Source organism: Mobula birostris, chromosome 8 (genome assembly GCF_030028105.1).
Source record: "Mobula birostris isolate sMobBir1 chromosome 8, sMobBir1.hap1, whole genome shotgun sequence".
NCBI classification, from domain to species: Eukaryota; Metazoa; Chordata; class Chondrichthyes; order Myliobatiformes; family Myliobatidae; genus Mobula; species Mobula birostris.
In genome coordinates, this window is record NC_092377.1 from 13,825,508 (window position 1) to 13,844,530 (window position 19,023).

General features: G+C 40.6%; 1 protein-coding gene across 3 annotated transcripts in view; it reads left to right on the plus strand.

Moving 5' to 3' along the window:
* efcab2 (EF-hand calcium binding domain 2) overlaps positions 1–19,023 on the plus strand; it is a 135,215-nt gene that overhangs the window by 2,878 nt on the left and 113,314 nt on the right. For all 3 annotated transcript variants that reach the window (XM_072267013.1, XM_072267014.1, XM_072267012.1), the window contains exons 2-4: positions 1,287–1,371; positions 13,422–13,494; positions 15,511–15,590. In XM_072267013.1, the coding sequence (XP_072123114.1) occupies positions 1,287–1,371; positions 13,422–13,494; positions 15,511–15,590 (238 nt within the window). The remainder of the gene's footprint in view (positions 1–1,286; positions 1,372–13,421; positions 13,495–15,510; positions 15,591–19,023) is intronic.

Sequence of the window (19,023 nt, forward strand, 5' to 3'; positions counted from 1 at the left end):
CTCTAGTCTATCCATTTTAACTTGTTCAATTTGTTACGCATTCATAGATGTTCTTCTGCACACCACTGTCACCTTCCTGTGAGCTTGAACCAGTCTGGCATCCTCCACTGACCCTCTCATTTTTGTCCACAGAACTGCCACCCACTGGATGTTTTTATTCTGTGTAACTGTAGAGCAGGGGTTCCCACACTTTTTTTTATGCCATGGATCAATATCATTAAGCAAGGGGCCCGTGGATCCCAGGTTGGGAACCCCTGCTCTAGAGACTGTTGTATGTAGGAAAAAAACAAGCAGACCCAGGAGATCAACAGTTTGAGATACTCAAACCACTCCATCTGGCATCAACACTCACTCTACTGTCAAAGTCACGTAGATCACATTTCTTCCTCATTCTGATGTTTGGCCCAAACAACAACTGACCATGTCTGCATGCTTTTATTCAATGAGTTGCTGCCAATTAGATACTTGCAATAATGAACAGGTGTGCAGGTGTATCTAATAAAGTGGCCACTGTATGTATTTTCTCCTGAACACATGTTTAACTTTACAGAGTAATCAGAATCTCACCCTGTCACTGTTCTACAGCTGATTGGGCTGAGTAGACTGAAGGTATGCAATCTACACATGCAGGTGTTGTGAGGAAGAGTGGGGGCAGAATGATAAGCTTTGCGTGTGCCCATCCAGCCCATGTGGAGGTGAGCAGAATTAGCTGTGAAAAGGAATAACTTTAACAACATATATGCTCTATGCTTGAGCCTCCTAATTTTTCCTTTGGCATCAGTCTTAATTAAGTTATCCAGCTGGATAGAATCATGTTTTTAAAATATTAGTTCTAGTTCTTCTAAATCTATATTTCTCCATTGTGGGGGGAGAAATCTGTCAGTTCTTCAAGAGTGTTCTAATTTAGAGCGCAAATACTTTCCCTATATTTGTTATGCATTTGCTTTGGATATGGTTGTTAATCTGTTGTTACAGAGTCATAGAATCAAAGAACACTTCAGCACAGAAAAGACCCTTTGGCCCATCTAGTCCATGCCATCCTGGTCAATGCAACACATCACTCTCGTCTTCATTAAATTCCACCTGTGCTTTCTTCCAGCTCATTCAGATGACTTTGCATAGTTTGATGGCCTTCTACACTGTCCATTACACCCTCAATCTTGATGTCATCCTCAAATTTGCTGATCCACTTAACCACCTTATCATCCAGGACAAGTTATTGTTATAAATCTCATTATCATTAGCTTGCCCAGATAGTCTGATAGTCCCATTTTATTTTACTACAGAAGCTTTAATAGCAGATCTCCAAAAGAAAATCAAAGATGCTTTTGCTGTTTTTGATCATGAGGATAACAACACTGTGGATGTCAGGTTAGTCAATGCCCTTCTGCTTTCCATATAAATGACAGTTTTTGGTTTAGAGAATGCAGTTACATTTGGGGGATAAAATTAAAAAGAAACATTTATATTGTCTCTTTGACACTTTGGTGTATCTTCAAAGTCAAAGTACATTTATTATCAAAGTAGGTATGCTGTATACAACCCTGAGATTCATCTTCCCATAGACAGCCACAAAACAAAGAAACAGAATGGAACCTGTTCAAAAAAGACCCAATGCACAAAAAAGAACAAGTCACACAAGCTGCAAAAACTGAGCAAAAAAACATACAAAATATGAAATATCGAACCAGAGAGTCCTTGAAAGTGTCGGGGAATATTCAGTTTAGTTCGGTTCTGTTCAACTTAGCACTGTTTTGTTTGTTGACTGCAGGCTGCCTGATTAAAACCACACAAAATAGCAATAAAAAAAAGGAGTATTCAGAAACAGATAGATTGAACTGCAGATATCGAACTACAGATGTAGGCCAAAGTAGTATCTCTGAGATATAGTCAGTGATGTAATGTAGAAAATACAACAATCTCTGAGATATAGTCAGTGATGTAATGTAGAAAATACAACAATTTATTCACATCAAGGTCCTGGAATGAATAATGTAACGACTATAGGGCAACCACAAAATGCTGGAGGTAAGAGTCCTGATGAACCTCTCGGCTCAAAACGTTGGCTCTTTGTTCCTCTCCATAGATGCTGCCTGACCTGCTGAGTTCCTCCTGCATTTTGTGTGTGATACTCTGGATTTTTAGCATCTGCAGAGTCTCTTGTGTTTATAATTATATTCAGGCTGTTTTTATGATATTGTTTGAGGTTTAAATATTGCCAGGGAACCTCAAATAGCTGACTTGCTTCAAATTAGCTCCAAGGGGTACTTTTATACACAAGGATTTTTTTAATGTATATCTTTGAAAAGACAGGTGAGGTTCACTGTGTGAAAGATGGCACCTCTGGCAGTGTGATATTCCCTTAGTGCGGCACTGAAGTTGCAGCCCAGATATCTGTTTTCCAGTCTTTGTGTTGAGATGCAAAGACTGGAACACATCAATATGTTGGGACCAGGTTAGATCCTCAGATCTTGAGACCCAGCAGCTTGAAATTGTGCACTCTCTCCACTTCTGATTCCTCTAAGGGAATTGGTTCGTGTTTCCACGTCTTCTGCTTCCTGAAGTCCATAATTAGCTCTTTCGCCTTACTGATGTTGAATGCAAGGTTGTTGCTGTGATACCACTGAACCAGCTGGTATATCTCACTCCTGTATGCCCCCTCATCTCCATCTGGTTGTATCATCAGCAGATTTATAGGTGGCATTTGAGCTATACCTAGCCACACAGTCATAAGTATAGAGGAAGTAAAGCAGTGGGCTAAGCACACACCCCTGAGGTGTGCCAGTGTTAATCGTCAGCAAGGAGGAGATGTTATCACCAATCTGCACAGATTGTGGTCTTCCGGCTAGGAAGTCGATCCAATTGCAGAGGGAGGTACAGAGGCCCACATTCTGTAACTTCTCAAACAGGATTGTGAGAATGATAGTATTAAATACTGAGCTATAGTCGATGAACAGCATCCTGACATAGGTGTCTGTGTTGTCCAGGTGGTCTAAAACCGTGTGGAGAGCCATTGAGATCGCATCTGCCGTTGACCTATCATGGCGATAGGCAAATTGCAGTGGGTCCAAGTCCTTGCTGAGGCAAGAGTTCAGTCTACTCATCACCAATCTCTCAAAGCATTTTGTCACTGTAGATGTGAGTGCTACTGGGCAATAGTCATTAAGGCAGCTCACACTACTCTTCTTGGGCACTGGTATAATTGCTGCCTTTTTGAAGCAGGTGGGAACTTCCAACTGTAGCAGTGAGAGGTTGAAAATGTTCTTGAATACTCCTGCCAGTTGGTTGGTACAACTTTTCAGAGCCTTACCAGGTACTCCATTGGGGCCTTCCGCCTTGCAAGAGTTCACCGTCCTAAAAGACCGCCTGACATCAGCCTCCGAGACAGAGATCACAGATAAAGGATGACCTATCAACAGTCATGTAACTTGGCATTTCCTCATTTACTTTCTCTTGTATTAATTGTTTGGAATTGGCAAAGTGGAAAAAGAAAAAGAAACGTTGGAATTCAAAATGCATTTCATTGGGTTTAAATGAAACAACTGGGATGATTCAACTCTAATTCTTTGGACCTTATGACCATCTCTCACCTTCTACACATTATTTAGAATGCTTATTGCTCATTTTCCTGGATTTTTTAAAAGTTTGTCCTCTCTGTAATATAGTGTTATCATTGTGAATGTACTATTTTGTTATTGTCAACCTCTGCATTGCATTTTAGTAATTACTTGTGAATAGAGACTTCCGCCATTATCCCAAACCAGGGGTTCCCAATCTGGGGTCCACTAACCTCTGGTTAATGGTAGGGGAACATGGTATAAAAGAAAAATAGGCAACTCCTGTCCTAAACAAACATTAAGTGCTATTTATCAGCTTTGCCTTTGTCATGTCTCCTGTGAGCTGAGATCCGACATATTTCTGAAAGTGATATCATTTTTAAAGAGTAGTTTTGCAAATGTATCAGCTATTTCAGAGATCAGCCAGACAGTTCTCACCAGAGTTCTTCTGCATCACCAGTGTTCTCCCACTCACACACACCTGTCCACCTGGTTATTTATTTATTGAGGTACTGCATGGAATAGGCCCTTCCAGCCCTTTGAACAGTGCAGTCCAGCAATCCCCCAGTTTAATCCTAGCCTAATCATGGGTTAGTTTACAATGACCAACTAACCTACCAACCGGTACGTCTTTGGACTGTGGAAGGAAACTGGAGCTCCTAGAGGAAACCCATGAGGTCATGGGGAGAACATATGAACTCCTTGCAGGCAGTGGTGGCTTTCTTCTCTCTGTTGACGTTTTCCATTCTCTCTCCCATCTGGTTCCATCAGCCTATCACCCCCTCCCCATCCAGTTCCACCTATCACCCACTCTTTTCTTATTCTGCTATATACTGGCGACCTCTCCTCATCCCTCTCAACGCTGGTACAGGATCTCTACCCAAAATGCGCCTCCTCACCTTTTGCTTCCAGAGATGCTGCTTGACCCACTGAGTTCTTCTAGTGTTTTCTTTTTCACTTCCAGATTCCAGTGTCTGCAGTCTCTGGTGTCTTCTTTTTCATCCTCCTCAGGAATTTGAGTGATGTCTTTCCCTCAATCAACTACTCTAACACAGATTGTCTTTCAACATTTCTGTTTGTTGGAGTTCATGCGTACAGATTGGTACATTTTCCACAGCAGTGACTGCAGTTGTCTGTCTGTCTGTATCTTGTTTTACGGCGGTTGGCATCCAGCTTAATGGTGCATTACCGCCACCCTCTGCTCCAGAGTGTGCACTAGACATACGTTCTAAATCCCTTCACCCAATCTCTCACACACACACACACACACACACACACAAACCTACACTTCACCCTCCCATCTTTGACCATCCTAGTATCCTATTCCTGTTTATTCGTCATATTCTATAAAAAACCCCTGTACCCCTTAAAAATGCTAAAAATACCCGGACTTGTGCTCTCTCACCCATGCCCAGCAACCCTTTTAATGTGAATTCCTGCATCCCCAACTCCCTTAATTTATTTCTCATCATCTCTCTCTTATCCCATATTTCCTGCAACACAAAACTACATGTTCTACTGACGACTCTTCCTGACATTCCTCACACAATCCTGTCTGGTGTTTCCCTATCATTTTCAATGTTTTGTTTAATGCACAATGCCCCAGCCTTAACCTAGTCCACACAATTTCCTCTCTCCTGTTTCCATTACCTACCCTAGTAACTGCAACACTCTTTTGTATTTGATATAAATGCCTCCCTTTCCCCTCCCTGTCCCATCTTTGTTGCCACATTCGGTTGACTTTTTCCCAGATTACACACTTAACCTCTGCTTTACTGATACTAATGTGCATTTCCACATTTTCTTTCTTTAACGCCCTCTTTGCCAACTCATCCACCCTCTCATTCCCCTTCACCCCTATATGTGCTGGAACCCATAGAAATTTTACCTGACCTCCCTGATTTGCAATTCTTGTAACTAACTGAAGGACTTCATAAAGTACATCTTGCCGACTGTTTGTGTGAAAAGACCTTAAACTTGCTAGAACTGAGGATGAATCTGAACATATCAATGTTTTGACTTGTCTGGCTTTCTGCACCCATTGCAACGTAACCAACACTGCCAGCATCTCCACTGTAAACACTCCTAACTTATTAGATGTTCTTCTGCTGATTCCAATTTCTTTTGCTGGTATGACCACCCCAAACCCTATCACTCCTGTTGCAGGTTCCTTCGCACCATCCGTATAAATGTGAGTATAATCACTATACTTTTCCATCACATGACAGTTAAATGCATTTACCAAATCTGTTTTATATCTTTCTTTCCTTTTTACCTCTAACAAATGCCAGTCTATGTCAGGCCATACAAGCTTCCATGGAGCTACAACCGGATAAACTACTGAAGGACTTATCCTCAGATCAAATACTCCACATTCTTTCGCAATATCATTCCCTACCCGACTAAAGGAATCCCTCTGAAACCTCCCATTTTCCCAGCACTCCTGCAACACTCCTTTAGTAGCGTGAGAATCATTGTGCCCCTGCAAGTTAGCCCAGTAGTTTGCCATCAGTTGCATCCTCCTTAGTTCCAAAGGCATTATTCCCATTTCTACCTGTAGGGCTGACACTGGTGACGTTTTAAAAGCCCCACTGCACACTCTCAAGGCCTGAGCCTGAATCACATCCAGTTTCCTTATAAGAGACCTAGCTGCTGATCCATATACTATATTTCCATAGTCCAACACAGATCTCACTAAAGCCACATACATTCTCTTCAAAGCTGAACAACTTGCTCCCCATTCCCTACCAGTCAAACATCTCATCACATTTATTATTTTTTTACATTTCTCCTCAACTTTCCTGATATGGTCTGCCCATGTTAATCGTGAATCAAATATAACTCCCAGAAATTTAAATGATGCAACCCTTTCTAATTCAACCCCATACATCCTTAACTTCTTCCCTACCTCAACCCTTTTCCTGGTAAAAAAAAAATACAGATTGAGTTTTGTCTACTGAAAATCTACATCCCCAATCATAACCCCACTCCACCACTTCATCAATTGCTTCTTGTAGTTTCCTGATTATATGGTCCATGTTCCTGCCTCTTTTCCACAAGGCCCCATCATCCGCAAACAGTGACCTACCTATATCCACTGGTACCTTTGTGAAGACATCATTGATCATAGTCATGAAAAGTAATGGGCTAATCACACTACCTTGAGGTGTGCCATTTTCCACTATGTACTGTTTTGATAATTCTGATCCAATCCAAACTTGAATTTTTCTACCAAACAAAAAATCTTTAATCCAATTAAAAACTCTCCCACCAACCCCCATCTTGTGCAGTTTAATTAATAATCCTTCCTTCCACATCATATCATAGGCTTTTTCAATGCCAAAGAACACGACCACTACTGACTCTCTATTTGCCTGGGCCTTCCTTATTTCAGTCTCTAACATAATTACTGAGTCCATGGAATTCCTTCCCTTTCTAAAACCACTCTGATAACTTGCCAGCATTCCTCTTTTCTCAAGCTCATATGATAACCTTTCTGTTATCATCCTTTCCATTATCTTACATATACTTGATAATGCAATTGGTCTGTAGCTAGTGGGTTTTGACAGATCCTTGCCAGGCTTCCTTATTGGAATTACTACTGCTTCTTTCCATGCACTTGGTAATCTTCCCTCCTCCCACACTCTGTTATAAAAATGCAGCAACTTCAAGAGCGCTCCTTCTCCTAGATTTTCTAGCATCACAGAGCATATCAGATCTTTCCCAACTGCAATTGTCAAATTATCTTATTGGTTATAAAGCACTTTAGGATGAATTGAGGCTGGGTTGGAGGCTACAGATCTATGTTAATTGTCAGTTAAACTGAAGGGTTTGTACCTGTTGAGAGATAAACCATTGATCAGGCACTTGGGTGGGTCTAATTGACATTATTTGCATCCACTTGAGAGCAGTTGGGGATTCATTCTGACAGTTGGCACTCATGATAGTGCAGCCCTCCTTCAGCATTGCACTTGCAGGTTAAGGCTGATTTATACTTGTGCATCAACTCGACGCCGTAGCCACAAACCCTACACAGTGCCTACATGGATCCCTATGCCGTAGCCTGACGTGCACCTCTCCCAAAATGTAACTGCGTCGCGGCAACACAGACCGCAACAACTGTGATTGGTCTGCTTGGTAACATCGCATTTCCTCCTACGCTGCGATAGCTTCCCATTGGGTGACTGAAAGGCAGGGAAGGAACTCTGGCTGCAATGCTTTCCATAAAGCTTTACAGACCTCCGAAATTATGGAGGACACACTTCGCTTTTACGAAAAAAAATGCTCGCTTTAAACTTGTTTACACTGAGAAAGACTACCATGACCATGAAGCCTTGCACAGGCGGGTGTGTGCGCATGTGTGACGTGCACGAATTGCAGAGCAATGCAGACACACCAACGCACAAGTATAAGTGTTCACAACGCACGTAGCCCACTTGCGTAGGCTATGGCGTAAGCTGGTACGTACAAGGATAAATCAGCCTTTAGCCTGGTTTCTCTGTCGAGATCTGGATTGGGACATGATCCTCTGACTTGGAGACAAGATTGAATCTCACTGAATAAAGGAACATGAGCATTGAATGGAGTGTTCTTGTACTGCTTGGGAGCCTTGACGAACTTGGATTTTAGTCTACATTTTGTTTATGATGTTTATTCTGCCGTAGAATTGATTATGGAAGTAAAATGCACAATTGTAATTTGCATGGTTGGAGGAGAATAGGATCAGAAAAAACAGCAGAGCTCAGCCAGCTCCATCACGGCCAGCAGCCTTCCACCATCGAAAACAACTTCCAAAGGCAACAAGAAGGCAGCCTCCAGTGTTAAGGGCACTCTCTAACCTCTTCTCATTACCATCATCAGGAACGAGGCACAGGTACCTGAAGATGCATACTCAACGTCTTAAGAAAACCTACTTCCCCTCTGCTGTCAGGTTTCTGAATGGCCCCTGAGCCTGTGAACACCACCTCCACTATTTTTCTCAATGTTCAAAGTAAATTTATTATCAAAGTATACAACCTTGAGATTCGTCTTCTTGCAGACAGCCAGAAAACAAAGAAACACAACAAAAGCCACACAACAAAGACCATCAAAAACCCAATGGATGAATCGTTTAAACAATACAAAAGTAGACGAATAGCACACAGAATATGAACTGCAGAGTCCTCGAAAGTGAGTCCACAGCCAGTTCAATTCCCACCGCTGCCTGTAAGGAGTTTGTATGTTCTCCCCGTGACCACGTGGGTTTCCTTTGGGTTTCCCCCATGATCCAAAGACGTACTGGTCGATAGGTTAATTGGTCATTGTAAATTATCCCGTGATTAGGGGTGGGTTAAATTGAGGGATTGATGGGTGGCGCAGCTCAAAGGGCTGGAAGGGCCTATTCTGCACTGTATTTCAATAAATAAATAAATCCAATTCTGATTATGATTCTGGTTTCCTCCCACAGTCCAAAGACATACCAGTTAGTAGGCTAACTGGCTGTTGTCCTGTGATTAGGCAAGTGGTTAAATTGGGGGGTGCTGAGTGGTAAGGGTCAAAGAGCAGGAAGGGCTTATTCCATGTTGTATCTCAATAAATAAAGTTTACAAGGTGAGAATAGTCAAGATGGTTAAACTAGACAAATTGAGTGGAAACCCCAATATTCCTCGTGTTGCTCAGCAAAACTCAAAAGTAACGTGCCCTTAGGCTGGAAAATTCTCATGCACTAGTTGCCTGTCACACTGCGATGGAAACTGAACCTGATTTATCTCCAAGCAGACTCCATCTACACAGATAAAAATCTGCCAATTGAAATCCCGAGCCCAGCTTGCATCGAATCTTGTTTCTTTATCACCTTATCTGCCTGTGAGCATGCCATGGATTCTGGTTTAAAAAAAACATTAATTGGAGCACCTCCCCCTTGTTCCCAAATCTACATTCTCACTCCTCCAAATATTTTTCAGCTTTTCCTGTTTCAGTGTTCTGGATCTCCACACCTAACCTCGAGTGGCTTCAGCATTTTAAATCATTCTACCATTGGCACACCTTCAGCTATCTGGGTCCTGAGATGAGGAGCTTCCTCTCCAGAACTTTGATTTTACTCTTCTCCTTTAAGGTGCACAAAACATGAGTTTTGGTCATGTGACTTAATATGATCCTCAATATCAGAATTTGTTTAATGAAGCTGTTATGGAGGGTCTGGAAATAATTGACCATGATAAAGATGACAAATAGATCTAGTGTGGCAGTCTTGTTATCCACTTTTTTGATAGAATTCACCAGTAAGGTTCGGGGGCCATGGATTAGACTGCAGGTAATTGGAGCTGCAGTGGAACATAACATAAAAACACAGGCTATTCAACCCCTTCTATTTGCTCCAGCTTTCAATAAGATTATGACTGATATTTTATCTCAGTGACATTTCTCTGCATTAACCCCATTTCCTTAATTCCCATAATGTTTCAACCTCAGTCCCGAACATGCTCGGCATGTGAGTCTCCACAGTCTCTTCAGGTAGAACATTCTGAAGATTCAGTATCCTCAGGGTGAAGACATTTCTTCTCAACCCGATGGTTGACATGTTATTTTGAAACTAGTTCTGGACAGTCAAGTTAGAACCCTTATTTCTGTATCTATCGCAATTATTCACTGTTTCAATGTGATCATCTCTCATTCTTCTAAATCAGGGGTTCCCAACCTGGGATCCACAGACCCCTCAGTTAATGATAGGGGTCTATGGCATTAAAAGGTTGGGAACCACTGTTCCAAATGCAAAGGAAGAAGAATGAGGGCAGTTAGACAGTAGCCTCCCTAAGAGAGAGCAAGTGGCTAGCAGCTAGTCAGAGGGCTAGCCATGGTGATAGAGGGGTCTGTGTGGTTTGGAGAGGAAAAGTAAGATGAAAAATCTAAGAGGGAGGGGTTGAGTGGATGCTGAGAAAGGAGGAGGTTCTGGGAGATAACTAGAGGAGGGGATTCAGATTCAAATCCACATGTTTATTGTCATAAGCACCAAGATGCTACGTAATTCTTTGCCAGCGTGAAGCTCACAGAGTGATCAGTATACATGGTAGTAATAAAGAGGACAATAAATACACTGACCAGCACAAAACAGCAGAATGTAGTGCTGAGTGACTGAGGCAAAGAGACTTTGAGGGGACTGAGGAGGAAAGGGAGGAAGAACTGAGGAAGCAAGTGTGAACTATATTTTTTGTGTGTGTGTGTGTGTGTGTGTGTGTGTGTATCTGTAATTGTGCGTGGCAAGTCTCTGAACCACAGCCTCATCTCCAGTCATCCTGGGTCTCCTTGGCACTGTTCCGTAGGTGGTATTAGTGGTTTTTCAGTTAGGAAGCATTGGTTCAAGTCCTATTCCAGATATGTGAATAAATAATACAGTCTGAGACTCCAAGTGGAACGTGAGGAAGTTGTGCAAGGCTGGAGATGTCTTCAAGAAAACTGTTAAATCAAGTGCACAGCCTTTCATTACAGGCATGTAAAATTTGCCTCTTCAAAGAAGGATGAGGAGGCATTCCTCACTGTTGACCAAGATTTATCCATTAATTATCATTGTTGTTTGGGGAGCTTGTTGTGAGGAAACAGACACTTTTATGTTGTTCAGACTTACAATGGCAGACTTGACCTGAAACTGGATTAGAAAATAGATTAAGGTTTTATTACCTTACAAATATCTAGATATGTTGTAACATATTTGAATGTAATCAGTTATTGACAATGGGGATTCATGAAATAATTACAGCAACTAGGCACCAATATTGAAGATGTAAAATATGTTTTACATTTTGTCTGCGCAGGTTGCAGTTGTCAATCTGGCCACCAGGTGTCAGTACACTCCATATTGTAGCTGCCAACATTTATTTCTGGGAAACGGCTGCTGTCAAGTTCATTTGCAGCCAATTTCACCTTTAGGTGTTGCTGGCCCCTCAGCCTCCAAATTATTTTACAATTCCAGTTTCATATCCCCTTTTCAACACCCATTTTATAGCAACAAACACAATCCCTGAAGGAGGAAAGGGCTTGTTCTGTTTTTGTTTTGTTGCTGTTTGTGTTCTTTCTAATTCTAAGAAGTATTGTGGGCGTGCTATGTCAGAGCCAGAATGTGTGGCAACATTTGTGGGCTGCCTACAGCACATCCTTAAGTTGTGTTTGTTGTTAAATCAGATGATGGATTTCACTGTACGTTTCAATGTACTGTAAATATGAGAAATAAATGAATCTGAACCTGAATTTAACCTCTGCCATCAGCTTGATGAAAGACTCGTTTTGGTCTGCATCAAACTTGTTGGACATCGCAGTGTGAGGCAATGTCTACAAGTGAATGTTGTCATCTGGCACATTCCAAAGTGCACTGAAGCTCTGTGTAGCCACCACAAAGGCTGCCTGGGGAAGGAACACAGTCTATGGTCCTGTCACTACTGGGCACTGAGGATCTGGGTTCTGTGTAATAGCCTTTCAAACATTTCATTGACACATTGCTTAAGAAAGAAACAGGGATGGTGTTGAAACATTGAGAGGAAATGTAATTAATTAATAGTGTGCTAAGTGTATTTACTGTCTATATTATGAATAAAATAGAGTACCTAGCTATTGGACTCAAACCTGACAGGTACTGACCATACATCGTCAGAATTGGATCTGGTGAGGCATTACTGTATTCAAGGTGGGACAGAGTGGCTCATCTCACTAAGTGTTTTTCCATGCTTGTGGTACTGAGTTAATTGGGTGTGTACTATCATCCTGGAATGGTATTTTTTGGTCAAAAATGTTATAGTGACAGACAGGTTTGGGTTGAGACAAGTACAACTAAAGTTCTGTTCTCAGGCTGCAGTTTGAACTAGGTATTAAACCTTTTCCTGGCTCTCAATACCTTACCATAAGATGCCATCCCTAGGCTACACTCCTTCCCATCCAGATATGATCTTCCATCTTCTCTCTCAGCATTTATTTTGGTTGGATCCTGGTCATGTTAAGGCTGCGTCTGTGGAAATAATACAGGCCATTGCAGATTTTTATTGTTTGCCAATTTAGTTGGAGCTTTCTGTTCCTTTTGTAGGAGATCTCATTCCTGTACTTCTTTCCAGGCCATGACACAGTTCTGTTCCTTAGTCCGCAAACACAAGGAATTCTGCAGATGCTGGAAATTCAAGCAACACACATCAAAGTTGCTGGTGAACGCAGCAGGCCAGGCAGCATCTCTAGTTCTGTTCCTTAGTCCCTCTGTTTCTTCCCAATAATGAGGGCTAAACCAAGCAAGACATTTTTTAGCAAATGCAGAAAATGCTGGAAACACTCATCAAGTCAAGCAGTATCTGTGGGAACAGATACAGAGTTAACATTTCAAGTTGAAGATCCTTTGTTGGAAATTTGGTTTCTCTATTTGTTGATGGGTTGGGAATTAGATCAGTGAACGGGTAATCATCATCAGTTATGGTCAGAACTACAGGGGTATCTGGTTGCCTTTGAACCTCTGACTTTTGTTCTTGATTAATGAAAACATTCTGGGTCTTTAACTTGAAACGTTAACCATCTCATTTTCCACAGATTTTGCCCGATCTACTGAGTGTTTCTTGATGTTTCTGTTTTTTATTTCAGATCTCTAACTCTATAGCTTAATGAACTTCAAGAAACTTTTCATCTTTGTGAGCAACATCACTGGATATCACTAATACTGAAAAAAACCTCTTGTTATTTTGAAGCTGTTAACTATTACAATGTCCAGATAATTGACAAAATACCTGATAATTGTTGTGGCTTTGATATCAATTTTACTTTTTAACTTAGCACACAAAGTTATTTCTATGATAAAGGCTGATGAATATGTTGACTTTACATTGTATCTACTCACTGCTAATTTGATTCTTTTGTGCACAGGGAAATTGGTACAATCATTAGATCTCTAGGTTGTTGTCCAAGTGAAGAAGAACTTCATGAAGTAATAGCAGAGGTACAATAAATTTAAATTGTACTATTTTCAAAATGTGCAGTATGAAGTTGCCTTGTATCGATTTCAAAATGTGGGATATCTTTAAGTCCAATTTAGTTACAAGCAGGGCTGAAAACCCGCATATTTGGATTGACCTAAATTTGCAGAATTCAGAATCCAGAAACAGTATGCCATACTTTATTTTTGTTTTTTTTTCAGTTATGTTTTATTGAACAAGGATTGTCTTTTTTTGGGACTTCTATGATGAAACAACACCTAAAATTGCTAACCTGTGGAAGAGTAGGTATTACCCACAGTAGTATTTATCGACGCAGCAGAATTCTCCAGAAGTTTCTGCTACAGTAGTTACACAGTTGAACAATGATGAATAACTCCTTACCATCATTGCAGCTATAAAGTCCAGACTGGAATGATAATAAAATTAGGCTTAGAACTTTTATGAACTTCAGTTCTGAGTGCTATTTGCTTACTCTTATTGTTTTTATGATTTTTTTTCTCTCTGCACATTGTGTGTTGGACGATCTTTTTTAACATCGGTTCTATTAGATTTCTTCGTTTTGTGGCTGCCTGTAAGGAGATGAATCTCAAGGTTGTATAAAGTATACATACTTTGATAATAAATGTACTTTAAACTTTGAACTTTACAAATCCAATTGGCATTATTCAGTTGTACTATCCCTTCTCCCAGTACAAATTTAATGGGGTAATAATATAGTCCATATAATTTTGAGACTTGTTGAGTCAGTGGGAAAGTATTTTGAGGGTTCTTTATTAGCTCAAGATGGAATTTGTGTTTTTTAGTATTGGAACCTGAAAGTCCAAGTCGTTTGCAGGCCCTCATCTTGCTTGGGTTAATTCCTCAAACATTTCTAAGTGAGATACCAGCACCCTACGCACTTTGGAGCCAAGTATATTGTGGTCTGCCACTTTTAATCCCCTAACTCAGTTTTAATAGTAGGTTCTATGGAAACACGCTGATCGCTTTTACAGAAATAGCCAAGAATGAATGGATACACTGTGGCAGAAATATTTTTGACTTCCACTTTAGCCCTGTGGTGTCTTTTTACTGTTTAATTTAATGAGGAGGTGGGAGTGGATGGAACTATGGTTTTTTTTAAATCAGAGAGCACTCTACCATAAGATATTTACCCTTCTACACTGTTTTGAAAGGTTCTCCCTCCACAGTTTTAGCTTTTATGCAAACACCTTAATTCTGGCCAAAACAATTACTGTTTTTATATATGGAAGGGAAATAAATAGTCAAGTAGGTATCTTAGATATTGTAGTTCAAAGCCAGTGTTTACAAGTTGTGTGCACTGACAAAATAATAAATGCTCATTTTCCTCCATATTCAATATATTTCAAGTTAAGAAATGCGTACATCATGAAATAAAACATACATACCATTCTATTATGGAGTGTAATTTCCTACTTGCTGAAAAATGGGAGGATGCAAAATAGACATTTAAATTGTCCATTGGAGCTATGTTACCCTTGATATATGCAGACATGTATATAGCAAGAAACATTCTTCAGGTTGCTCATTTGAGTTATGCTGGAGATTGATGCTTTGTGATAATAGGGCTACTTCTAGATAATCCAAGATGCTTGTGTTTATAGATATGAAAAAATACATTCTCAAGACTGGCATTCTAACACAGCACAATAGTAGGAGATGCTAGAAGCTATGGAAACTTACTTAATATAAATACAAGCTATTAGTCTAGGCTTTTGGTAACCAGTTGTTTAATTTATTGATCACTTAGTAATAGAATGGCATTTAGAATGATGTTTTGACAATTGGAATACTTTAACATACAGCAAATATATTGTCAGTTATTTTGAAAACAATGATGTAACATTTTTGCCTTGATCAATGTTTTAATAGAATATAATTGTAATTTTTTATATTTTAATTTTTATATTGCTTTGCAAAGCTAGATTAAAGGAAACTAAATACTGGTGCAACTTGAGTTGGTTTCCATAGTAAAGTTCCCTTGCAATTTGTGTTTAAAGGTAGAGGAAGAAGAACCCACTGGCTACATACAGCTTGATAAGTTCCTTCCAATGATGACTAAAGTATTAATGGAAAGAAAGTAAGTTCTATATCGATTCTTTGACTTATTTAAAGACATTTACTAAAATACTAAATGGCCAATTTAAAGAGTGTAATAATGTTTGTCACCAAAATTTCACATTCCATTCCAAAATTATTTGTTAATAAAAGAGTACTTCCTGAGTTCATTTTATATAAATGGTTATTATAAAGCTGCTTTCCAATATAAGTATTTATTATTCCATCATTCTCCATGCTACAGAAGGTTTTATCCAAGAGTTGAAATGTCTAATACCAGAGGAATTGCAAAGGAGATGTGAATAGCATGTTTTTGTTTACACAGAGAGTGGTGGGTGCCTGGAATACGCTGAATAGGGTGGCAGTAGAGCCAGATACAGCATAGGCACATGACTATGAGAAAAATGGAAAGATATGGACATTGTGTAGGTAAAAGAGATTAGTTTAGTTGCCCATTTGATTACTAATTTAGCTGGTACAGCACCACATGTGTGGGCTGAAGGGCCTGTTCCTGTGCTGTACTGTTCTATGTTCTATTTTCTATTGGATAAAATTCAAAGACATTAAACTACATACAATATTTGTTATTAATTATGATTCATTTTTGCTTTCTTTTTGTATTTGTATAGTTTATTGTCTTTTGCACACTGGTTGTCTGCCATATTGTGTGTTCTTTCATTGATTCTTTTATGTTTGTTGGATTTATTAAGTACGCCTGGAAGAAAATGAATCTCAGGGTTGTATATGGTGTGTGTGTGTATATATACTCATTGTGCCGAGTACAGATACAAAGCCAATGAAATGCATTTAGCATCTGACCAGAAATGCAAAGAATAGTGTTATTTACAAAATAACTGCGAATAAAAAAAAGTGCTACAGCACACAAATATAAAAGTATTGAGACAGTACAATATGGGTGCAATACTGCTTAGCACTGTGATGTGAGGTTCAGCAGAGTCACAGCCTCAGGGAAGAAGCTCTTCCTGTGCCTGCTGGTGCGGGAGCGGAGGCTCCTGTAGTGCCTACCGGATGGGAGGAGAGTAAAAAGCCCATGGTTAGGGTGAGATGCATCCTTGATAATGCTTTTCGCCCTGCCCAGGCAGCGTTTATGGTAGATGTTCTCAATGGTGGGCAATTGGGTGCCGATAATCCTCTGTTGTGTATATTATACATATATAATATACACACACTCACACACTCACACACACACACACACACACACTTTGATGATAAATGTACTTTGAACTTTGAACTTTTAACATAGGTCATTGATATTTCTAAGATTTTGTCAGGGCTGAGATTGGCCTTTCTCAATGGTCATCATCGTTCTCCTGTGGTATCAAAATGGAGTTTGGAAAATCTCACACAGATTACTGTGGCAATTTATTTGAAGGTACCTGTACTGACTTTTTATAGGATTTCCTTTAGATTTTTCATTGTGGCATCTGTGTGACCCTGCACCTATTGCAGGAACAAGACCAACCCTCCAGCTGCATTAGCTCTGAATTAGTGACTGGCACTTCAACATTTGAGTACCAAAATTTAGGCTGACATCCCCATTATGAAAAGGGAAACACAAACAAAATGGTAGAAGAACTCAGTGGGAAAGGCAGCATCTATGGAGAGGAATAAACAATCAATGTTTTGGGCCGAGACCTTTTATCAGGATGTTCATCAGATCTCAATGAAGGGTCTTGACTCAAAACATCAACTGTTTATTTCTCTCCATAACTGCAGCCTGACCTGCTAAGTTCCTCCAGCATTTTGTTTTCAGAATGCTTTGGATTTCCAGCTGAGTTTGCAGGATCTGCAGAATCTCTGTTGTTTACCATTATGAAAAGAACTGGCTTTTGAAAGAGAAATTGAATCAAGTCCTCATTTGCTCTCTCAGGTAGAAGCACTCCTTCAAAGATGATCAAGGAAGTTATACCCTTTGTAATGGCACTTTTAATTAATGCCACACAAGTAGATTATTGGGTAATTTTTCCTTTGTTCTTTGAGGGAGGTTGCACGAATTGGTTTTTGGATTTCCACTTGATCTGCATGAATACTCTTCAAAACTATTAAATTAGTTTTGGTATATTTGGAGATAATGGAAGGTCTTATAGAAAAGTAAGATGCTAAAGCCATTGCAAACAAGAGAAAATCTGCAGGTGCTGGAAATCTGAGAAACAAACACAAAGTGCTGGAGGAACTCAGCAGGCCAGGCAGCATCTAAGGGGGAAAAAAGTGCAGTCAATGTTTCGGGCTGAGTTCCTCCAGCATTTTGTGTGTGATGCTAAGGCCATGTTGGCTTTGTAAAAAAATAATACGCATCTTGTGGGATGATCTGCAAAATTTCAGGTTTAACCAGTGTAAGATAAATAGTGTTTATCCCACATTACCATGCAAGGTTGATTGGAGTACTGCTCAGATGCAACAGGAGCGTTCCTGTGCAGGTCTGACAAAGATTTTCAATGGGAAACCTAGTCTCTATAAAAGAGGGGTACCGCCTAGCGGAGCGGTCATCGTCGGAGTAGTCAGAGGCAGAGTAGTAAGGCTTTTGCTCAACAGGGCTTTGGCAAGAACAGGCAGATGCAAGGCAAGTTATTTTCTTATTTAAATCTTGAGAGAAGGGCCGGCGGGTGGCGCAATGACATTAGCGCCGGACTCTGGAACGGAGGTTCCTGGGTCCAAACACAGTCGGGGCTGCTCCCGAGTACGCTTTCCATCCATGCGGGGTTGAGCAACTCGACCTCGTAAAATAAAAGGGAAAAATACTGCGAAATGTCTGTGTGAGGAGTGGCGCGCCACACAGTATCTCTCTCTCGCTCCACGCCTTGTAAAGGCATGAAAAAGACATTGTCCCACCAACATCGCACACGCATGCACAGACGCACCACATCGCACACACACACACGGACGCACATGCCAAAAAAAAGAAAACCTTGAGAGAAGAGGGGGTATGTCTACACAGCCAGTGTTCTGTCTGGGTGTTAGGTGGGATTTCTGGGAGACTCCCGGCCTCCCTGATGGCAACATCTGTGCTAGGTGCATCAAGGTGCAGCTCCTTTGAGACCGTATTAGGGAAACTGATAGACAGGAGCTACAGGGAGGTAGTCACCCCAAGGTTAAAAGAGACAGATAAATGGGTGACTGTCAGAAGAGGAAGGAGGGAATATCAGATAGTGGAGAGCACCCCTGTGGCCATCCCCCTCAACAATGAGTACTCCATTTTGTGTCCTGTTGGTGGGGGAGGAATAACTTACCTGGGGCAAGCAACAGTGGCTGTGCATCTGGCACTGAGTCTGGCCCCGTGGCTTAGAACAGTAGGGAACAGAAGAGGATGGCAGTAGTAACAGGGGACTCTATAGTCAGGGGGACATATAGGTGATTCTGTGGACACAAAAAGGAAACGTGGATGGTAGTTTGCCTACCAGGTGCCAGGGTCCGAGATGTTTCTGGATACATCTACA